A 23,204-nucleotide genomic window follows, 5' to 3' on the forward strand; every position below is an offset into this window, starting at 1 on the left:
CCTACCACTGCCAAAAAAAAAAAGTGCCTGCATCGCAGCTATGGTAATGGCGCCTAACACCACTGTAGGTGTGGCTAACACCAGAAGTGAGGAACAAACAAACCGAAACTGCAGAAATGTACAACGATGTAGGCAAAATTTATTGTGACAACTAAAGTATATTTAAAAACCTTTTTACCAAACAAGGGACCCAACACGGTCCGTGTTTCGGACAACCTTCATCAGGGGTCCATGGTAGAAAAGGGAAAAGAACATATGTCACAAAAAATGTTGAAAAATACAGTAAAACAAACAGATGATTTGTCACGCCAAGAGTCACTAAATCTTGTAACACCAGAAGTGGCATTAGGCATTATAAAGTGTCTCCGTAGCTGAAATGCACAAGAAAGGTCGGTGCCGGAAATATAGGTCTTGAAAACCCTGGCCTACATTTCCGGCGCCTACCTTTCACAAAGCTGTGATTCTACAAATGGCACCGATGCGTGATTGACACACCAGTGGCTGTTTTTTAGGTGGCCATCTATACTGGTGCCATTTGTAGAATCCGCTTCTAAAACAGGTGTAGCGCTGAACATCTAAATTCCATCCTGGACGTTCTGGGAAATGTTGGATTGTCGCCTCAGAACGTCCAAGTGTTAAGCATGCCCAAAGCCTGTCCAAATCATGCCTCCAGCATACCCCCTCAAACTATGGACGCACAGTGGCTAAGATGCCTCGCTACATGTCTGGAGATGTCCAGAAAACTGTTTTGAAAATTAGAACTTGGACATCCCGGTGATTAGGTCTATAACTATTTGTACATAAGAATTGTCATACTGGAACAGACCAAAGGACCATCAAGCCCAGCATCCTGTTTCCAAAAGTGGCCAACCTAGGTCCCAAGTATCTAGCTAGATCCCAAGCAGTAAAATGGATTTTATGCCGTTTATCCTAGGAATAAGCAGTGGATTTCCCCAAGCCCTCAATAATGGCATCTGGACTTCACTTTTAGGAAATTATGTTAACCTTTTTTAAACCTCGCTAAGCTAACTGATTTCACCTCATTCTTCGGCAAAGAAATGCCAGAGTTTAATTACATGTTGAGTGAAGAAATATTTTCTACAGCATTTTCAATGTAGCCTCCAGCTGCCTTGGATCTACAAGAGAAAATGTATCCCATATTAAGTCTACTAACTGACCATCTGAACTTCCAGTGGGCAAGGCAGCACAGCTTTTAGTTGAAAATGCTGCTGTAACTGTTTAATTTTATTTTGGAAAATATTTGTTAACTGATTACATAATGTTAATAGAGACTCAACCATACCTAAAGCAGAAACAGATGTTACGGTATCTGCTTTCCAACAAAAAAATAACTAGTTTTGAGCCATTTGCTGCAGAAGCAATCTTAGCAGAATAAAAATATCTTTTGGCATGTATGATTGCTTCATAACAAACATTTTTAAATGGATGTCAAATTTTTGCAACAACCTTACTTTGATTTTGGCACTATTTGTCTCTAATCTATCAATTTGTTTTGTTACATCAAAGTACACCTTTCCTAAAACTAATCTGAACTACTTCAGAGGAGCATTAGATAAATTTAAATTTGAGCCCTCCACCTGAGAACAAGGGAATAGCCAGAAGGCTGCCCCTTGCCTGGCAATTCTCCCTGCCCCCTCTTCCCCCTCCCTCCAGGCAATTGGGATTTTCTTAACTACACTCCCTCAACCCTCAGTACCTTTAAGTCTTTCAGTTCTTTGCCGACGGTGAGCAGTAACTCATTCCTGCTTCTCATGCTATCCCTAAGTCTTCCCTCTAACATAGCTTCCTGGTACCATGAATAGGAAGTTGCATCAAAGAGAAGGCTCAGGGCTGGCGCACACAGCAGATATGAGTCGCTGCTCACTCCCAGTAAAGAACTTAGGGATTTAAAAAAGGTACATAGAAACATAGAATATGACGGCAGAAAAGGGCTACTGGCCCAACAAGTCTCCCACTCTAAGGACCCCCCTCCCCAAGCACTTCCACGAAGTGAACCCACATGCTTATCCCATTTTTTCTTAAAATCGAGCACATTGCTTGCCTTAATTACCTGAAGTGGAAGATCATGTAATTAAGGCAAGGTACGAGGGAGTTGGGGGAATGGAGGGGGAGTGGCGTTAAGAGTGGAGTTGGGGGAATGAAGTTGGGGGTGGGGGGTGGGAAGATGCTGGGAGTCTTCAGCTGGTGGGGCTTGGGGATCCCTGCCAGCCATATCACAGCTGTGCCACTGCTGGGTGGGCCCGAGTTCAAAACGGTTGGGCAACACCACCGATGGCTACACCACTGGTTGTGAGAACATAGGATAATTATACATAAAGTTAGAGCACAAAAGTAAAAGTCTAAGATAAAATCAAGTTTAAAAAAAGTTATAGGTTATACTTGTTGCAGGTTTCTGGGTTTCATTGCATCTTGTCAGGTAGAAACCGATGTTTCAGCCACCATGCTGTGGCTTTCTTCAGGGTATGCTGTGAGGTCTACAGTTTGTCTTTGTAAATAGTGGGTTCACTGACCTGATTGGGAGCAGGCTAGTCCACCAATTTGAATTTTGTTGTGAAAGTCAGTTGGTCACAGCATGGTGGCTGAAACGTCGGTTTCTACCTGACAAGACACAGCAAGACCCGGAAAGCTGCAACAAGCACAATGCCAGCTGTGGAATCCCTGAGAGAACATGTAACCCAGTTCCACGGGGAGAACTTCTTTAAACCCACCAGAGACTTTTCCATTCTATGGAAAGAGAGACCAAATGACCTGGGTTGGCCACTGTTAGAAACATGATAGTGGGCTTAAAAGGCCTTCAGTTTGTTCCACTAGGGCAGGGGTAGGCAATTCCAGTCCTCGAGAACCAGGTTTTCAGGATATCCACAATAAATATGCATGAGATAGATTTGCATCTTGAGGAAGGAAGGGGAGAAAATGAAGTCCTGTGCAGATGTGTGCAGGTGTAGAGAAGTCCTCAATGGCACTAGACAAAGAAAGACCCCTTAGAATCCCCAATATAGCAGAAACAGGCCAACATAGTTAAAGGCTTAAAATGGCTGAAGACACACTCTGACTAAAAGCTGTCAGCTCTGAAAGGCACACTTCTGCTTTTCGGAGAAGAGCAAGGTCAAACAGAAGGCAAATAACAATTCTTGTGAAAATCTACCTTCCACCCAAGTCAGCATGGCCAGGTGTTAAAAGCATCATAAGAATAAGGATGTGAAACTTAAGAAAGTCAACCACAAAGCTAAAAACTGTTAGGCCCAGGTGTTCAAGAAGGAGATCTTGGGATATTAACAGGACATTTACGGGAAAGCAGAGTAGTTCTAGAAAAAGGTGTGACACACAGTATCACTCATTATACTAACCAATCAATAGATTAATAAGTATTATGATGAATGTAATTAACCAATGAAAATGTGAAATGTAACATGCACCAACGTGGGCCAGAGCTGTCAGAAACATATAAGAAGAGCTCCCTGAACCATAGGATTAGAACCAACCTGAGGTTCTCCATCAGACTGGCCAGACTGGTGTATGCTCTATTAATCTGTATGCTGTAAGATTTATTCTTGTAAGCTGTTACTGATTTATTATTAAATTTATATTATTCAAACCAGCATAAAAGAGTGTCGAGTGGTCTGTTAGTGGAGGCCGTCAACAGCTGGCTCTTCAATCTCAAGGAGGCAGTATATGCAAATCCATCTCATACATATTCATTGTGGATATCCTGAAAACCTGACCTGGCTCCAGCTCTTGAGGACCGGAATTGCCTACCCCTGCACTAGGGCAATGCTTATGTTCTTTTGTCTGTTATGCCTTTTTTTGGACTGGTTTTACATTGTCCTTCCTCAGTGTCATTCCCTTTCCCCATACCCCCTTCAATTCATGGCCTTTGCTGCTCCTCTACTGTGTCCTGTAGTAGACATGGTCCAGAAAATCCTGAACAGCTGCCATACTTCACAGTATTGTTCATCTCTAATCTTGTTCTTTTAATCACTGCCATGGTTACCCTGGTGTCTTTTTCAAGCATCAGAATGTACCATTTTGAACTTGTTGGTGGCTCCAGAGCCACCTTCGTCTGTAATTTAACCTTCTAAACCAGAAAAATGGCCAGCTGGATAAAGTGAAGCTGAAAAAACAGGGTCCCCTAGGGCCTCTAATATCCATGCTTCAACTAGGAGCAATATACATGGGGTCTGATATTCAGTCTGGCTACCTCCCAAGGACTGTGGTGATCTTGGATATTTGGCATTGAATATCCAGGGCAAAGTTTGGCAGCTTGCACTTAGCTGACCAAGTTGATTTTCATCAGCTGGCTTGCTAAGGCAAAATGGCCACAGATAGACCTGCTTTATGAATAGGTCAATCTGGCCACATGCCTAAGCTGGCCAGCCAATGAAAATCGGCAGTGACTGGCTATGTTGCATAACATAGCCAGCCATCGGTCTAGCCGGCGAGTTCGATATTCAGTGGATAAAACCCTGCTGAATATCAGGGGGCCTATTTCCAGTCTATTGATGGCTAGGTTGATCCTTATGGCTTACAAAAGCCTCAGTGCATAGTGATTGCAACTTAGGGCACTCAAGAAAGAAATGCAGAAAAGTACTAGAATTAATTTTACAATTGTTACAACAATCATCTTCCCAAAAGTCCATAATTTTCCCTTTCTGCAATGCAATCTTGTTCTAGAAACCAGTGGCTATTGGTCATCGTGAGGGAAAATCTAGCCCGTACTGACTAGTGCATTGTAGTTTGCTTCATTTCCTGTGGCCTTATTTTAGGACCTATTGGTGGTGCTTGGGCCATGCCTTTGAAGATTCAGACTTCAGTGCCTAGATAGGACATTACCAATTTTTTGTATTTGGATTATTTGGTATTATTGGTAATTTTTGGGTTTTTTCTGGCTGTATTTTGTAACTTACATGCAAACTGTGGCGTACAAAGGGTGGGATCATAGGTCTACCCCAGGTGCAAGTAGTTAAGGGGGTGCATGGAACATTTTTGGAGCTGCAGTCTACATGTGAGTGGCTATTGACTCTCCTGGTCCTGCCCTTGAACAAGGCGGCAGAGCCAATGGTCCATGCGCATATAGACTGAAGCTCAGTGAATGACCCATGCACTTACTTACTACCTGGAGGAGGGGGAGGGGTGATCTCCTCCAGGTGGCAACCAAAGTAGGCACACCACTGCATGTAAATCCTAACGAAGCCTAGACCTGATCTCCAGGAATGCCTTATTTAGGGTAAAGTATGCTAGCAGCTACTTCATTTTTAGTGAACAGCCAATGACTTTGTATTTGCGAACTTTATTTTGCAATGCTAAAATGGTAGAATACAACAAAGACATTTGCATAAAAGGTGCCACGTTTATATCTATTATAATTATTAATTAAGAAGAACAAATCAAGAATTGCAGTTTCAGCATTGTTTTGTGTTTGTAAATTGCATACGAGTACTTGGATTTATCAGGACATGTTTAGACAATGATTTCAACCCAAACAAGTTTTCATTTAAATATATTAAATAAGGAACGGAATAGTCTCACCAGATATGCAGCTTCCCTCATAAACTGCTTTGCAGGCTGCTTCCAGATAGCCGGCACAGTGATCACCCATCTCACGGCATCTTTCTCAGGAAGAGAGGGACATTGATCCTGGAGTTCCTTTGAAAAGAAGAGCAATATATACAAAAGTTAAGTTGCACTACATGCAAAGCACAATAAAGATGAAAACAAATATTTATAATATAGGTAGTGACCAGCCCCAGCAGTAGGCAAACTTTCAGTTTGCAGACTAGGGATGTCTGGCCACTTTTAATTTTTCTAATTGTGTTGACCCTAATATCTACTGTTTCCCCGAAAATAAGACAGGATCTTATATTAATTTGTGTTCCAAAAAATGCACTAGGGCTTATTTTCAGGGAATGTCTTATTTTTTTCATGTACAATAATCATCTCTCCCTTCCTCTCCTCCACTCCAATTCTTCCTCTTTCCTTTGTCTCCCTCCCCCCCCCATGTGCAGCATCTTTCCTCACCGTTCACCCATCCCCTTGTGCAGCTCCCAAGGTCTCCAAAAACAGCGGCAATGCTCTGAACGGGCTGCTTTACAGCCTTCCCCGCAAAGGCTGGCCTTCCCTCTGCAGTGTCTTTCTATCCCTTCCATCCCTCTGTGCAGCAGAACCCCACTAATCCTCTCACCATGAGCCTGACATATCTCTATTCCAAAAGCCTCCACAACAGCAGCGGTGATAGTGCTCTGAATGGGCTGCTTTGTGGCCTTCCCCGTTGGGGGAAGGCTTTGTCATGTCTTTGCCATGTCACTTGCAGGGAAGGCTGCAAAGCAGCCCGTTCAGAGTGCTGCCACTGTTTTGGGAGGCCTCGGTAGCTGCTGCACAAGGGGATGGGTGAGAAGTGAGGAAAGATGCTGCACATGGTGGGGGGGGGGAGAGTGAGAAAGCAAAAAGGAAGAAATGGGGTGGAGGAGAGGAAGGAGGGATGATTGGCAAATCGGCCAGCACTATTGTCAGGGATGGAATTGGGGAGTGTCAGGGTGCCTTCAGGGGTCGATCTTAACTAGGGCTTATTTTGGGGGTAGGGCTTATATTAGGAGCATCTTTTAAAATCATGCTAGGGCTTATTTTCAGGGTAGGTCTTTTTTTTCGAGGCAACATGGTAGTTATTGCTTTCTGTCTTCTTTTCATTCTCTTTCCAAAGATCTCCTGTCAATTTGTCATGTTTTCTCTCCATCTGTTTTCTTCACCTCCTCCACTATATCCAGCTCCAACATTGATTTGTTCCTTTTCACTTTCTTTTATTTAGATTTCATTCATTCATATTACCCAGTGTCTCCCCCTTGTTACTGTATCTACCTACAGCTTTCTATCTCTTTGCATCGCTTTGGTACTTGGAAGCCAAGTATACCCAAGGAAATTGAATATCCATTCCAGACACTGTAGTGTCTGCACTACCTGCTCCACTGCTATCTCTCCCTTTACCATATACTTTGGACCATTTGATTTGCTAACCAGCCAAATCTTATCCTTTGAAAAAGCAGCTGGCACTAGAAGGGATAAAAGCAAAGTTGGCACTTATATATTTAGAGGCAATATGCAGCTGTTAAATAGATAAGTTATGCTGGTACAGTCTTCAGTCAGATGTGATGCTAGTTAAATTTAAAGAAGATATAAGAATAAAGTTAAGTACTAGTGCCAATGCTGGTCAACATAGTTAAACATTTATTTATTTATTCAATTTTCTATACCGTTCTTCCAGGGGAGCTCAGAATGGTTCAGGTACTCAAGCATTTTTCCGTCTATCCTGGTGGGCTCACAATCTATCTAATGTACTTGGGGCAATGGGGGAGGGGGGAGATTGGGTATCTCGCCTGGGATTACAGGGAGTAATGTGGGTTTGAACCCACAACCCCAGGGTGCTAATGCTGTAGCTTTAACCACTGTGCCCCACCCCCCAATATTAGACCCTGTGAATCCCAAAGGAAGTAACCCCAAAAGAATGCATTTTGCAGATATCCTGAAATTTAAATTTCAATGAGAAGTCAGCATTCCCGCAGGTAGATCCCTCCGAATGAGTACGGCGTACAAAAGATCCTACAGCCATTTCCTACCTCAGCTATGAAACCAACTACCCACACAGATCAGGTTGCTAGACTCACTAATGACTTTCCGCAGAGCAGTAAAGACCTTCCTCTTCCGCCAATCGGGCCATTAAAAACTGCCTCCTCAATATACTTCTCCTAGTACTCTTCACTATGACCAGTCTGGTCTCTAGAATAAGCTCTGTTATTGTCTACTGTAACCTATTTGTTGTCATGACTAGTCTGTTTTCAAACGATTGTGAATGTCTACTTGTAACCCATTCTGAGCTTCTGGGAGAACGGGATAAAAATTGAAATAAATAAATAAGTCAATCAGTTTGGTACCTGGACAGCATGCTGTCTGAAGAAGCGGAGAGCATGTGCAAACACCTCTAAGGCCTGTATTTTCTTCCCATTTATGGCTTCCAGCTCTGTCTTCATAGTGAGATCCTACAATAACAAGTGAAAAACTATCAATTCTAACTGGGAATGCAGTATAATACAAAATGCTAGTGTACGTCATCACACTCTTATGATAATTAAGGGCTCCTTTTATCAAGCCGCGCTTGCGGGGTTAACGTGCGCGACATTTCAGCACGCGTTAACCCCCGCGCTGGCCTAAAAACTACCACCTGCTCAAGGGAGGCGGTAGCGGCTAGTGTGGCCGGCGTTTTAGCGCATGGTATTACGCGCGTTAAAACGCTAGCGCAGCTTGATAAAAGGAGCCCTAAGTGTGCGTTTCCTTATCTTTAATAAAACTTGATATACTGCTGGGTGGCCAAAATGGCAACACAGTTGTGTACTGTACAGAGACGATAAACAGTGTTACAGCGGCTAACAATGCAATGCACTAAAAATGTCAGAGAGTCCTACACAAACAATAAAATAGGATCTATTTATGAAGTAAATGTGGTATAATAGCACTGTTTTACTTTGGGTATAATATTTGTTGAATTTACAATATGTACTTGAATATAAACCCATCCGAATTTATGTAAACTGAGGCAGCATTTTTTCTTCCCCCCTAAAGAGGGAAAAATGTTGTCTAGAATATAAACTGAGGTTTGAAGTTCAGGTTATCATGTTGAGCCAATCTACAAAGGCTAGACATCCTTACCGTAAGTTTAAACACATTTATTAACAAGTTCAAGTTTATTAGTATTTGATGAATCGCTTATTCGGTTGGTGTCAGGTCAAAAGCGCGCTGGGACAAAGGCACGCTCAGACAATTGAGCGCAGTGCGGGGGTGCGCACCGCAGAAAATTACTGTTTTTAGGGCTCCGACGGGGGGGGGCGTGGGGGGGAACCCCCACCTTACTTAATAGAGATCGCGCCGTGTTGTGGGGGCGTTATGGGGGGGGGTTTGGGGGGGTTGTAACCCCCCACATTTTACTGAAAACTTCACTTTTTCCCTGTTTTTAGGGAAAAAGTTAAGTTTACAGTAAAATGTGGGGGGTTACAACCCCCCCAAACCCCCCATAACGTCGGCGCGATCTCTATTAAGTAAACTGGGGGGGCTCCCCAACAAACCCCCCCCCCCGTCGGATCCCCTAAAAACTGTAATTTTCTTCGGCGTGCGCCTCCGTCTTGCGCTCAGTTGTCGGCGCGCGCCTTTGTCTTTCGCGAGGTTGTCTATGAACCTATTCGATTTGCTAAGCGATGTACAAAATTATAAAAAAAGGTAAAATTACAAAAAAGACAAACCAAATGACAAAATTCTTGAAGACAGGACAAACTTGAATTAACTTCACAAAGTAGCTTTTAGTTATCGATAAGAATATACAGTAAGAGCATAACAGCTGCCATACTGGGACAGACCAAAGGTCCATCAAGCCAAGTATCCTGTTTCCAATAGTGGCCAACCCATGTCACAAGTATCTGGTAAGATCCCCAGAAGAAAAAACAGATGTAAATGCTTATGCCTAAATACTTGTGTAAAAAGGCTGATTACTTCCTTAGAAATCTGACCAATTAAACTAGAATTGTTTCTAAGGTGTTTAACTATGTATCTTTCAAATCCAGTTTCTAATTTGACTGAATGTTCATAATGTTTAGCCCATGGGGAACCACCGTATTCAATCTATGAATCCATCTTTGCTCTTTCAAGTTCTGGAAAGAGATGCCGGCCACGTCTCAAGGGCTCCATTTTATTCACCTTCCACTACAGGACCGCCCCTAGACGTGATAGGCTCAACCCGGAAGAAACCACCCCCTGCCCTTCTAGGGGGAAGGAACTCCCTGATGTTGCTAAAAAACTATATGTAACAATATATTGAAACAAACGACCCAGTTCAAAACATTGATGACCATTCAATTTCTAGGTTTAGCCCATGGGGAACCACCGTATTCAATCTATGAATCCATCTTTGCTCTTTCAAGTTCAGTTCTCTTTCCAGAACTTGAAAGAGCAAAGATGGATTCATAGATTGAATACGGTGGTTCCCCATGGGCTAAACCTAGAAATTGAATGGTCATCAATGTTTTGAACTGGGTCGTTTGTTTCAATATATTGTTACATATAGTTTTTTAGCAACATCAGGGAGTTCCTTCCCCCTAGAAGGGCAGGGGGTGGTTTCTTCCGGGTTGAGCCTATCACGTCTAGGGGCGGTCCTGTAGTGGAAGGTGAATAAAATGGAGCCCTTGAGACGTGGCCGGCATCTCACAACACTAATGGATTTGAGGTGCACGGCTGTGGTAGTGGTAAGTCAGGAATTATTTCCATTTAAAGTTGTATTTAGATTAGCAAGTAATGGTTTGAGAGGGGTATTAACACATATAATTTTATCTATTTTAGGGTAGACCCCTGATGAAACTTCAGTGAAACATGTCGGGTCTTACCGTTCAGTCCGTATGAAAAACAAGATTTCACCATTACTAAGTTAAGTAATAACAGATTAAGAAACGCATGGTATTTAAACTTTGAAGAGACCGGTGAGGATTTCACTGCTTGTACTCCCCGTATATACACCTTGGTGGGACGGAGGAGTGGTGGTTCTGAGGTCTCATAAAAAGACAAAAAAAAGTGTTTTCTAAACATTATGAACATTCAGTCAAATTAGAAACTGGATGTGCCTAAATATTGACATTTAGGTGCATAACTTCTATAAAACTGCACTTAAAAGATAAGCATGCCCCCAACCTCCTTCCTTGGTCATGTCCCCTTTAGAGTTGTATGCTATAGAAATTAAACACACTGATTATACGTAGAATAGGAGCGTAGAACAGTTACACCTGTAACTAACTACTAATCCCCGTCAATTAGAGCTTGTTAAAGCCAATTAATGCTAATTATTGTCAATTAAGTCAATCAGTTTATGAGGGGGTGCTGAAAAGTTCTCTGCCTGCCCAACCAACCAACTTCCTAAATTCTGAGCGTTATTTTGCCACTGCAGCTGAAAAGAGTGCTATCTTATTTTGTTAAGTGGCAATTTGCAGAAACAAAATTCTATGTTCTGACATCATTTTAGATCATTGATTGAACCATATCCATGTCATTCTCTTCTTAGCTGGGCTGAGAACTTTTCAACACCCTCTTGTACATGTGTAAATGGTCCTATTCTATAACTGTGTGCCCAGCTGTGCTCCTATATTTGGGCACCATTTATAGAATGAGGGGATTAGTATTTACAGAACTTTTAGCAGAAATAAAATGTGTCTCAGTAGGATTTTCTTGAGATGATATACTAAGTGTAAAGCAAGAATAGAAGCAAAACTGTACAAACATTATTTTCACTTATACAGTACTCCCCCGATATTCGTGGGGGGTTCCGTTCCAGGAACCCCCGCGAATCTTGAAAAATCGCAAATACGGTTTTTAGTGGCGGAGACAGGAAAGAGCAGCCGGAGAGGTAGGAGAGGGCAGCCGGAGTGCCGGAGTCATAATATCATATTTGATCATTATAAATACAGTGCTCCCCCTGTCATTCGCGGTTGGCGATTCGCGGTCCCAGTCATTCATGGTATTTTCCGACCATTAATAACCGGGCAGGAGAGGGCAGCCAGAGAGGCAGGAGAGGGCAGCCGGAGAGGCAGGAGAGGGCAGCTGGAGCACCGGCGAGTGAAGGAAATCACTCGCGGTATGCTCCGACTGCCTCTTTCTGTACTAAAGTCGGGCCTTACCAATCAGGAGCTGCGTGTCAAAGCATCTCCTGATTGGTGAGGCCCGACTTTAGTGACAGGAAGAGGCAGTCGGAGCATACCGCGACAGGAGGAGCACTGTATTTATGGTGTCAGGTCAAAAGCGCGCCGGGACAAAGGCGTGCCCAGACAATTGAGCACAGCGTGCGCCGCCGCACCGCTCTAAATTACTGTTTTTAGCGCTCCGATGGGGGTGTGTGGGGGGAACCCCCCCACTTTACTTAATAGACATCGCGCCGCGTTGTGGGGGCGTTGTGGGGGGTGTGGGGGGTTGTAACCCCCCACATTTTACTGAAAACTTCACTTTTTCCCTGTTTTAGGGAAAAAGTTCAGTTTACAGTAAAATATGGAGGGTTACAACCCCCCAAACCCCACATAACGCCGGTGCGATGTCTATTAAGGGTTCCCCAACAAAACCCCCCGTCGGAGCCCCTAAAAACTGTAATTTAGAGCGGCGCGGTGACGCACGCTGCGCTCAATTGGCGGCGTGCGTTTTTGTCTTTCGCGCCGTTGTCTATGAACCGTATTTATAATGATCAAATATGATATTATGACTATTTAGAAGGTATTGCATGTTTGTTTAATTTCCAAGCATATAGTTCATAGAGCCTTACACCACTCATTACTTGATATAACAAGATGCTTACGCTAGTGCTGTGAATCTTCATTTTGAACTTCTCAAAATAAAGCCAATCTCTGGCTTCTTCGGGATCCAGATCATGGTAGCAGTCCCTTGCTGTGTAGCCAAAGCTGTGGAATTTTCCCTCCGGAGTTAGTAGTAAGCTTGTTGGTGTTTTCTGATTGGCTATTCCTGGATCACCTCCTTCCCATTTCCTGAAAAGTTTATCAACAGTCAAATTAGGGATTTCTTCTCCAATTATATTAGAGACAATAGAGCAACTTTCTCATTTCTGCTAAGTTTGATACTACTACTTTTAAAGCATGATATAAATGGAAACCTACAAAACAAACTGTAATTTCTCAGTTACACAGAGATGCCTTTATTCCACTTTGGGGCAGATGCACAAAGCCTATCGTGTTGGTAAGATTTGATTTAGACTGGTTTTAGCCCATTTAAATGAAACTTTATTCTATGTCCAATGAACAGAGGCATTTGGCCATTGCTTTACTGTGCATAGAAGCAGTGACTGAAAGCCCCATGCTAATGAGCTTGTTTATATTAAAATGAGCTCATTAGCACATCCATGCAATGCCCAGAACAATCAGTGCACAAAACCCCTGCTAACCTACCAAGAGCTTAGAGCTGTTGATAGGATACTTTCCTGAAAGTGCCTTAGAGCTGATTGGCTCAGGCACTGACAGGAAAGGCAGGAAGCACAGCCCTCCGACCACCAAAAAAACTAAAATCCCTGGTCTTCCCATTGACCCCCTGCCCCTGAGCTAAAGAAATCCCTAGAGGTCCAGCAGATCCCTCCCTGGACCTAAAGAAAATTTATCTGATGATCCAGTGGCTGGACCAGGCCTCCCAGCTGAACAACACAACCCAAGCCCTCTCCCTCAGACACCCTCCACATGTGCCAGGTGCTCATCAACACCCCCTCCCAAATCCCCCCTGATATACAGTACCTATTCAATGGAGGCAGGAGGAATGCCTACTCCTTGCCACTTCTTCAAAATTGCAGTGCCCTGTTCTTGTTTGGTGCATCCTGGGATGTACCGGAAGGGCCTAAGCATATAGCTAGCTATTTGCCGATATTCAGCAAGGGATAGCCATCTATCTCATGCTGAATATCCCAGTCTGCGGATTGGCAGGTGACCAGCTATGTCACATGATATAGCCAGCCACGCCAATATTCAGCAACTTGCCAGCTAAGTTTGGCAGCCAAAGTCAACTGTCTAAAAAGGTGGTACCGTATTTTTCATTCTATAAGATGCACTTTTTCTACCTCCAAAAAAGGGGGTGGAAAAGTGGGTTCATCTTATGGAGCGAATACACCTCAACCCCCCCCCCCCTTTTAAACTGGCAGTGGTCCAGCGTGGTCTCTTGCTGGACAGCTGCCTTTCATTGCAGAGAATCGCACAATGCAGGAGTGCGACCTTTGCGCTTCCTGCCTGGTTCTGCGCTGCTCCATGATTTGGCAAAGGTCACGCTTCTGCGTTGTGCGCTGCTCTGCAATGAAAGGCAGCCATCCAGCAGGAGACCATGCTGGACCACTGCCAGTTTAAAAAGGTACGGGGGAGGGGGGCTGTGGGCTGCTTCAGGCTGCGGGGGGGAGGGAGGGGGAGCTTCAGGCTGCTTCGGGCTGCGGGCTTCTTTGGGCTACCCAGCACCAGACGCAGCAGACCACTAGACTCACCCCGCTGTAGAGGAGGAAAAACCAAGAAAAAAAAATTTTGAACCAAATTTTTTTTCCTTGGTTTTGCCTCCTTTACAGGGGAGTGCGTCTAATGGTCGGGTGCGTCTTATAGAACACAAAACACATCTTTAGCTGTTGAGACTTAGCTGGCTAGTCACTGAATATTGGCATAGCTGGCTATGAACATACCAGAAATTCATTGCTAGTTGTCAGATATGGCGCCGGCATTGAATTTCTGGTATTGCTGTGATTTCCCGCGGTCTGGTATAGGTACTGAATATTTTCCAAATAATGCAAAGACCCCTTCCGCCACTCTGTCATTGTCCCAGGAACACCGCCCTCTTCTGCCTCTACTATTGCCTGCTATTAAACACATTCTTCTACCCAGCTTTCTCATTCCTCACTAGCACACATGTACTCCTTTCCCTCTGCCAACATTCCATAAACAGAACCCAAGCAATTACAGCAACCACATATAAACCACCAAAATTACAGCAAATTCCTCTCTCAGAATCTCTTTCTCTCCCCAAAGAGCAGGGTTTCTTTTCATAATAAATATGTGACTGCCCCCTCACACCCAGCTCTGAAGCATAAATAAATGAGATATTGCACTCCAGAGGGAGATTTTAGGATGAAAGAAGAGGGAGATTTTAGGATGAAAGAAATAGCAATCTTGCCTGTACAAAATCAGTCACAGATTAATAACAGCATAACAATCCTGTGTGAATATATTACTAACATTTACAGTGGTAGAACCTCGAAAGACCTTTTGTAAACTATTTCCCTTTCTTCCCCCATGCCAAAAGCGGTGAAGACTTCTGGAGACATTAAAGCCTTATTTATATCACACTGAAAATAAACCCTAATTATACAACCATTCTCATCTAGCAAGTTGAAAACACAAACAAAATGACAGGTCTGCAGAATGTTGTGAATACTGAAGTGTATACGATGATGCCCCAATGGGATACAGTATGAATGTGGCACAGCTGAACTCTTTTACTGCTCCATCCAATCTTTTCACTGCCTCTGTTTCTTTATCAGGGGCCCTCTTTCACCTTCCTCACATTTTCTGCCTACAATCACCACTGTTCCCTCTAAGCTGCGTGGGAGTCCTCCAACTACATTGCTGCCAATATTGTGTTTTCAATCTCCAGGAACAGGCAGGTTCCCTGGAGTCTTGCAGAGCTTGTCTGTCCCTCACTATTGAAAATGCAATAGTGAAACAGCACCCCCTATTGGTAGGACTATAGATGGAGGTCTTCTGCTCAGCTTACAATCACTGCCCTTGTCTACTGTAGGTACTGCATTTGCTGGTCCCTTCGGGCTGACTTCTCCTAATTGTTATGTTGCCATTCCTGGACAGATTGTATTGTTTATGACTGTTTTGTAAAACGGCTTCTGTTTCTTGTTGTGATGTTGGCTGCTTTATCAATAAAAAGTATTTTTAAAAAAAAGAATGCTTTTTTGTTCCCAGGGCCAACCCTACCCTAAGCAGATTAAGGACCCACCTAGGACAGCATAATATAGGGGATAATGCTGGTGGAATAGCAATTCCTGATTGTGAGATCATTGTGAGCAGTCAGTGAGTCAGGGGTATCAAAGTCCCTCCTCGAGGGCCACAATCCAGTTGGGTTTTCAGGACTTCCCCAATGAATATGCATGAGATCTATTTGCATGCACTGCTTTCATTGTATGCTAATAGATCTCATGCATATTCATTGGGGAAATCCTGAAAACCCGACTGGATTGTGGCCCTCGAGGAGGGACTTTGACACTCCTGCAGTGAGTCAATGTGTTGATGCTGGTGCATCATGGAAGCTAGGATCCTTGGCTCTATCCTCTATTCTGACTGGTCTGGTGGCCTGCCCCCTTCCTCCAATTGTCACAGTTTGTAGCTTTTACAAGAATTTAGTCCCTATCACCCCTCCAAGCCTTGCCAAGCCCAGCCTGGCCAGCGTGGCCCCTTATTCCAGTGCCACCCTTTATCTCTTCCTTGCTCTCCTTTATCTCAGAAATGATATTACACAGTCACCACACCAGTAGAAGGAATGTGGCTTATGGCTGCTGAAGAATCATTGGCTAGACTCAGAGTCTTGGAGGTACATCATTCAGTAAAGCACTGTGGGTGGTAGGGGGTGCATGGCAGATTTGCCTAAGGTGTCAGATACTCTTGAGTCAGTCCTGTTTGTTCCCTTTTTGATGCATGTTATACTTGCCTTATTGACCCTCTGTCCACTTTTCCTTTTGTGCTTGGCTTGCTGGCTATAAATCCCCTTATTGCTGCTGTTCTTTCCTATCATTTCTTATCTTTTTCATTTGTCCTTTGTCCCTATCACTTCTACTGCAATGCCAGAAATGGTGTGACGGAAACACCATTGTCTTCTGTTAATGGAAAGAATCTTTGGGTAAAAAAGGATTATGATGTCCACCTGACTCAAGATAAAAGGGGACAAATGAGCCAGGCCTGGGCTTTCAGTTCCAACTTCAGAAGTTTTAATATTAAGAAAAGCTTTGAAAACTTTGAAGCAGATTTAACCCCTGGTTGGTGTATGTGGCTAGACAGATGCCAAAGGTAAGCCCAGTGGAGGAGGGACTAGGTACACAATCATATTTATTGGTTCAGGGTCAGGGCCAGGACTGGTTTATATCAGGAGGCTAAATAAGCAGGATCAGACCTTTGGACAGTAAATTCCACACAATAAATAAGTTGGCTCAATGGCCTTGATTCTATAAAAAGCCCCTAGCGCTAGGCACCTGGATCGGTGCACCTAGCCGATCTAGGCACCTAAATTAATTTTTAAATTGATTCAATTGGTGCTGTTAATTGAACAGTGCCATTAAAAGCCAATTTAAAGCCAATTTAAAAATTTAATTTTCTGGTAGGCATGATGTAAGTGTGTACACTGAGGCACCTACCCGGAAAGTAGCCCTCTAACATTCTCCTCTCCTCTGATCTTCATCTAGCCCTTCCTTGGAGTTCCTTTCTTATTACAATTCCTGTAAACCGTGCCGAGCTCCACAACTATGGAGATGGTGCGGTATACAAACCCAAGGTTTAGTTTAGTTTAGTTTAGTGTGGTTAGGGGCAGAGTTTGGGCATGGAATAAGCTGGATGCTGGTATTTTAGGCCAAGAAAACCCTGGCCTAATATATTTGCACCTAAGTTTTTGATGCCTACCAGCAGCTAACTTGAGTTAGGCGCTGCTAGGCATGATCCTATATAAGGCGCCTAACTTTGAATGGCATGTGGTAGGTGCTGTTTCCCTAGGTACCTTCTGATTTAGGCCCAATGTCTCTTATCTGAACTAGAACAGTACAACTAAGTAACCTGTAATGTAACAGGATGGGGTTTTAACTTTGTACAGAGCAATCCTTCCTTCCAAATGATATTAAACTGTAAGACTTGTTTTCATACAGTTTTTTTCTTAAATGATATCTGTCAGTGCAGGTGACAAATATACTTCAAAGATGATTATCAATACTCTTTACATTATTATCTCATCAGGAAGACAGGTAGAGATCAAATGGCAACAGTCCTAGGGTTACCAGATTTTCCATCTGGAAAATCCGGACCCCCTAGACCTGCCCCCCAGGCCTGCCTAGTCCCACCCATCCATATCCTATCATGCCCCAGTTCCGCCACAGCCCTGCCTCCAATCCTGCCCCATCCCCACCCCCCGCTGCCTGCTCTTGTCGGGCAGGACATCTGCACATGCGCGGATGCCCTCCTACCCGAAAGAAAGCTTTTCAAAACCCAAAGTGCCCATCTCCCAACCAAAATCAGTGGCAGCTAGATTTAAACACTGACACCCCCCCCCAAAAGGCTTCCTCTGTGTTCCAACCCTTTCTCTGCCCTCATCCATGGGCCTCTAGGAGGCCATTTATGGAAAAAGTGATCCCTGTTCCTCTTGGCCTACTGCAACTTTTTCAATATGGCACAAGTCAACCCATCGATATGGCAAAATGGGGTCCATAAAGCAAAATAGTGCCAGCTTTAAGTCATCCAATGCCATCTTGACCCAAAAAATGGCAGCAGTGGGGCAGGAATAATGGGTGGGGGGAGGGTGAGGGGGGTGAGGGGGGGTTTGAAAGGAAGGCTTGTGAATGCCTGTTCAATTTTTAAACCTTGATAATGCTAGGGGGGGGGGGTGTTTCAGCAGTGTCAACAGGGTCCTTCATTTACCTCACCCCTCCTCCTTTACTGAGTTGAGGTAGAAGTTTCTACTGTGGTCAAGTATTAAATGCTCTGACTCTGCTCCAACTCTCATATGAATTCTATGAGAGTAGGAGCAGCATCTGGGTCGTGGTAAAAACCTCTACCGCCACTTAGTAGAAGGTAGGGGGGTGTTAATCTCATTTGTATTTATATTTGTTTTGATGCTTCTTGCCTAACTTACCCCCCCACCTGCAGAGTGGTTGGGGGGGAGGGTATAGAGTCTGACAGGAGGGTGGCTGGGTGCAGGGTCTGACATGGGAGGGAAGGAAAGGTGCTGGGTGCAGAACCTGACAGGGAGGGAGGGGGCTGGGTGCAGAGTCTGACGGAGGGGGGGCTGTGCAGAGTCTGACAGGGGAGGGGGAGGGAAGGGGGCTAGATGCAGTGCCTGATGGGGGAGGGATGGAAGGGGCTGGGTGCAGAGCCTGGCAGGGAGAGGCTGGGTGCATGGGGTAGGGAGTTGGGAAGGCAGGAAGGACAGATGCTCAGGGGTTTGGGAAAGACAGATACTGCATTTACTGGGAGAGGGTTGTGAAGGACAACTGCACATGCTGGAGGCGGGAGGAGTAGGAAAGGAGGAAAAGATAGATGCTGCACAGGTGGAGTAGTGTGAAGGGAGAGAAAGAAATGCTGTCAGTGAGGGAGGGAAAAGGAACGGAGAATTGTTAGACATAGGTGCATGGCCTGAGAGGGAAAGAGAGATGATGTATATGGGGAAAGGAAGAAAGAGGAAGAATTGTTGGACATGATAGTGGTAGAGAGGAGGGAGGAAGACATGTTACATTGGGATGGAGGAGAGATGACCCAAAGAAGGGAGAGATGTCAGACCACTGGAATGGGAAGAAGAGAGAGACAGATGCCAGACCACAGAATGGAAGGGAAGGAGGGAAGAGAGATATGACAGAATGCAGAAAGGATAGGAGAGAGAGATGTTAGACTTTGGGAAAAGGGAGGGAAGGAAAGAGAGATGCCAGACCATGGAAGAGGAGAGAGATCGAGGCTATGGGAAGGAGAGGAGAAAGATGCCAGACCATATGAGGGAGGGAAGGGGGAAGACAGATGTCTGACCATGGGAGAAGGATGAGACGGTGCACAGGGATGGAGGAGAAGGGGAGACAAAGGGAGGAGATGGTACACAGCAATTGGTGCGACAGGGAAGAGTTAAGAAGAAATATTCCTTATGGATAGATGGGAATAGGGGGAGAAGAAAGAGGGAGAAGATGGTACACATAGATAGATGGGGAGGGAAGGCATGGAAAAGCTGATTTTGAGAAGAAAGCAGAAAAATGGAGGAAAGTGGAATGTTAAAAGCTAATGGTAAAGATGGATGTATGGAAGAAAGTGAAGGAGAGAAAAACAGCAAATGGATAAGGTGGCCCTGGATACAGACAGAAGGAAGTGCAGCCAGAGACTGGGAAAGATGGTTTGAAAACCAAAATCACCAGGCAACAAAGGTAGGAGAAATGATTTTATTTTCAATTTAGTGATTGAATTGTATTAGTTTTGAGAATTTATATCTGCTGTCTATATTTTGCACTGTTCAGGAAGAAATGCATTTGTTTCTATTTCTCTGGTAGAAATGAATGTTGAGATACCTACAGTGTGCTTTGCATAGTTTAATTTTGTTGTTAACCATTATGTATTGTTAATAAGATTATATTGTGTGTATATATGAAAAATGAATGGAAAAATGGTATTACAATTAGTACTATTATGGGGGTGGGGTCTGGGGCAGAGCTTGTGGGCCCCCCCCAAACAAAAAAGCGTTCCACTGCCTATGCCTACTGCGACCTGGAGTGCTACATGAACCAATGCTGCTCACACGCTCATAGAAAGTCTATGAGCGTTGGAGCATTTAGTGCTCTGGACCACGGTAGAAAGCTCTACCATGGCTTAGTATAAAGGGGGTTGTATAAATTAGTAAATTGGCTTCAATTATGAGCTTTAACAAGTTCATAATTGAAAAAAACAAACATAGAAACACGATGGCAGATAAAGGCCAAATGGCTCATCCAGTCTGCCCATCTGCAGTAACATGATCTCTTCCTCTCTCTAAGAAATCCCATATGCCTATCCCATGCCTTCTTGAATTCAGTCATAGTCTCTGTGTGTGTTGAGAAATAGGCACCTATTTGCAGAATTTCTCTATCACAGGCTCCAGGGTGGGGCTTTCTGTTATCAACAGACTGAAATTCAGGATCTGGTCTCCCCATGACCAGACCTTCTTCCTTAGGGTACAGAGTGCCTCAGAGGGACAGTTTGAAGTCAGGCTGGCTTCCCCTGATCAGTTCATTTAATATGGGAATAATTTTCTCTTTCTTAATGCACCGGGGGTTGCCAGGTCTTTTAGCTGTTCTCTGTGCTTGGTTCCTCCCTTGTCTTTTCCTTAGTTCCTAGGGAGGGAGCTAAAGGTCTGGGTGGAGTTTTCCATCTGCTGCTTCTCTATATGCTCCTTGTTGGACACCCTCTGAGACAGGAAGACCCAACCTTTCCCTTGTACTTAAGTTTTATAATTCCCACCAAAAGCTCAAACTCAGACTATGGCTCCATAGTTTCAGAATAGAACCTTTCTCTGGACTATGAACCCAGAATGTTCCTCCTGAAACTGCATACTACCAACTGCATTTTGGAAGCCGGCTACTTTAGTAGATTTCTAAGGTTCTACCCATACAGCACTTCAGTACCCACTCCAGAACTTCAGTACTTTATCAGAAAAGAAACAGTTCTGACCTTTTTCTAACTCTGCAGTTCCCAAAAGAGAGTATGTCTCTTCAATCCTGACTGACAGGGTAGGAGGTTCGGAGGGAAAACCAAGGCTAGTAAAATAGCTTAGTACACCTTAGTTATAGTAGGAGATAATGGTTTGGCTTACCATTTGTGTAAGAGGGCTGGTATAATTGTTAACCCCATAGCTGCAGTATCATTTGACCCACTAGGGAGATGGCATTTGACTAACACAGTCATTGACCCTGATGACGCAGGGGTAGGAACCTATTGTAGAGGCTGCACAGCTAGCTACTTGACAGGTCAAGGGAGTGTCAGGTATGGGGACCCTAACTTTCCACCACTGTAGGGAGGAACAAGAAAGGAGCCAAGGAGCACAGATACTACAAGATCCGAGGGAGTAACTAGGTATGCTATTACTTTAAGCACTGTAATTATTTGAGGAGAATAAGGAAGAAGACTCAATTATATTTAGTGGACTATCAAAGTAATGAATATAGCTAATGGAAACATTACCTCAGTAGTTTTGAGCAATTTAAAGTGTAGGGATTGAATTATTGATTGTGATAGCTTTCTAGCTATGTTAACTCCTGCTGTGCCCTTAAAGTTTAAACCAATCCAATCAATCTAATATAATAAAATGCTAGGCCGCGCATGCGCACTCCCATCTGCGTGCGTCCATTTTCCGTGAGATGTAGGGAACCTTAGGTAGGAGTGCGCATGCGCGCTTACGTCTCCAGCCGCTGATGCCTCCACAAGCCGGGACCGCAGCCAGCCGCCAATCTCCGTTCCTCCAGCAGGCCAGCGGGCGAGTGGCTGGGCGGGGGGATGTCTCGGAGGAGAGGGATCGTGGCCACTCAGCGCCCCCACCGAGGAGCCCAGCAACTTTCCGCCCCGGATCGGGACCCGAGTCCTTTGCCGCCCTCCCCCCCCTTCCCTTCCCGCGGATCCGACTACCTTGGCTATTCAAGCATCGTGTGCAGCAGTCTTCACACGCTGCTTCGGGCCCTTCTACTGCCCTGATTTGCACTGCCGCGTCTCTAATGATGTCATCAGTGACGTGCCAGAGTAAATCAGACCAGTAGAAGGATCCGAAGCAGCATGTGAAGACTGCTGCACACGCTGGAATCGCCAGGTTCGTAGTCTGTACTGCGGGAAGGGAAAGGGGGGTAGAGGAAATGCTAATGCTGCTGCAGGGAACTGGTGTGGGGGGAGGGAAATGGAGGGGAGGGAATGCTGCTTTGGACTGACAGACAGAGGGAGGAAGGGAGACAGAAAGAAAAGAAGAAAGACACAGGGGCAGGGAGATATACAGAAAGACAAAGGGGGCCAGGGACAGAGACAGACAGAAAGAAAGACAGCGGGAGTCGCGTCAGGAGGGGTGCGGGATGCGGCAGAGGGAACTTTTCCAATGGGTGCAACTGGGCGGCTGTCGGGAACCTCTGATCAGGGGCAGAGCAAGGTAAGTGTATCATAGGGATAAGAAGGAGGGGGGAGAGAAAAAGGAAGGGACGCCTACTGCTGGACAGGGGGAGAAGGAAAGAGGTGCTGATGGACAGGGGGGGTGAAGAAAAAGGAACGGAGGCCTAATATTGGACAGGGGGAGAAGGAAAGAGGTGCTGCTGGACAGGGGGGAGGTAAAACAAAGGGAGAAGGGCTGCTGCTGCATAAGGAGAGCAGTGAAGGGGTGGTGGTGGACACAGTGGAGGTAAAAGGAAGGGAGAATGGACAGGGGGAGCAGGCAAGGGGTGGTGATGGACAGCCAAGGAAAAAGAAAGACAGAAAGAAAGAAAGCGGCTAAGGAGAGAGAGAGAAAGAAATAAAGACAGTCACACACACATATATTCTAGCACCCGTTAATGTAACGGGCTATAAGACTAGTATAAATATATTTGTGTAGCCCATTTGATGCTCTCATCCAAACCTAAAGCTACATAGCAGTCATGTAGCTAGATAGCAGCAGGTGGTACCACAATATGGGGGGTAGGGTGGGGGTGAATCAAGGGAGAGGGATTATCCTCCTATATTTAGGCCCTGACTGGCTATACATTTTCTTCACTGATAAAATGTGAAGAAATCTGAAGTTATTAGAGTCAACAGATCCAGCACTTTCTATGCTTTTAATATCAGGATTAGTGAAACATTTTTAAGCAGGAACTGCAGTGTGCAAAGACACAACAAATGGACTCATCCACCAGAAAAAGGTTAAAGACC

At 44.6% G+C, this 23,204-nt stretch overlaps 1 protein-coding gene across 3 annotated transcripts in view; it reads right to left on the bottom strand.

The window, feature by feature from the left end:
* HSPA12B (heat shock protein family A (Hsp70) member 12B) overlaps positions 1-23,204 on the bottom strand; it is a 178,322-nt gene that overhangs the window by 88,022 nt on the left and 67,096 nt on the right. For all 3 annotated transcript variants that reach the window (XM_033953251.1, XM_033953254.1, XM_033953259.1), the window contains 3 exons: positions 12,380-12,566; positions 7,941-8,045; positions 5,548-5,664 (listed from right to left, as the gene is read on the bottom strand). In XM_033953251.1, the coding sequence (XP_033809142.1) occupies positions 5,548-5,664; positions 7,941-8,045; positions 12,380-12,566 (409 nt within the window). The remainder of the gene's footprint in view (positions 1-5,547; positions 5,665-7,940; positions 8,046-12,379; positions 12,567-23,204) is intronic.

The sequence above is a fragment of the Geotrypetes seraphini genome, chromosome 1, assembly GCF_902459505.1.
Source record: "Geotrypetes seraphini chromosome 1, aGeoSer1.1, whole genome shotgun sequence".
Taxonomy (NCBI): Eukaryota; Metazoa; Chordata; class Amphibia; order Gymnophiona; family Dermophiidae; genus Geotrypetes; species Geotrypetes seraphini.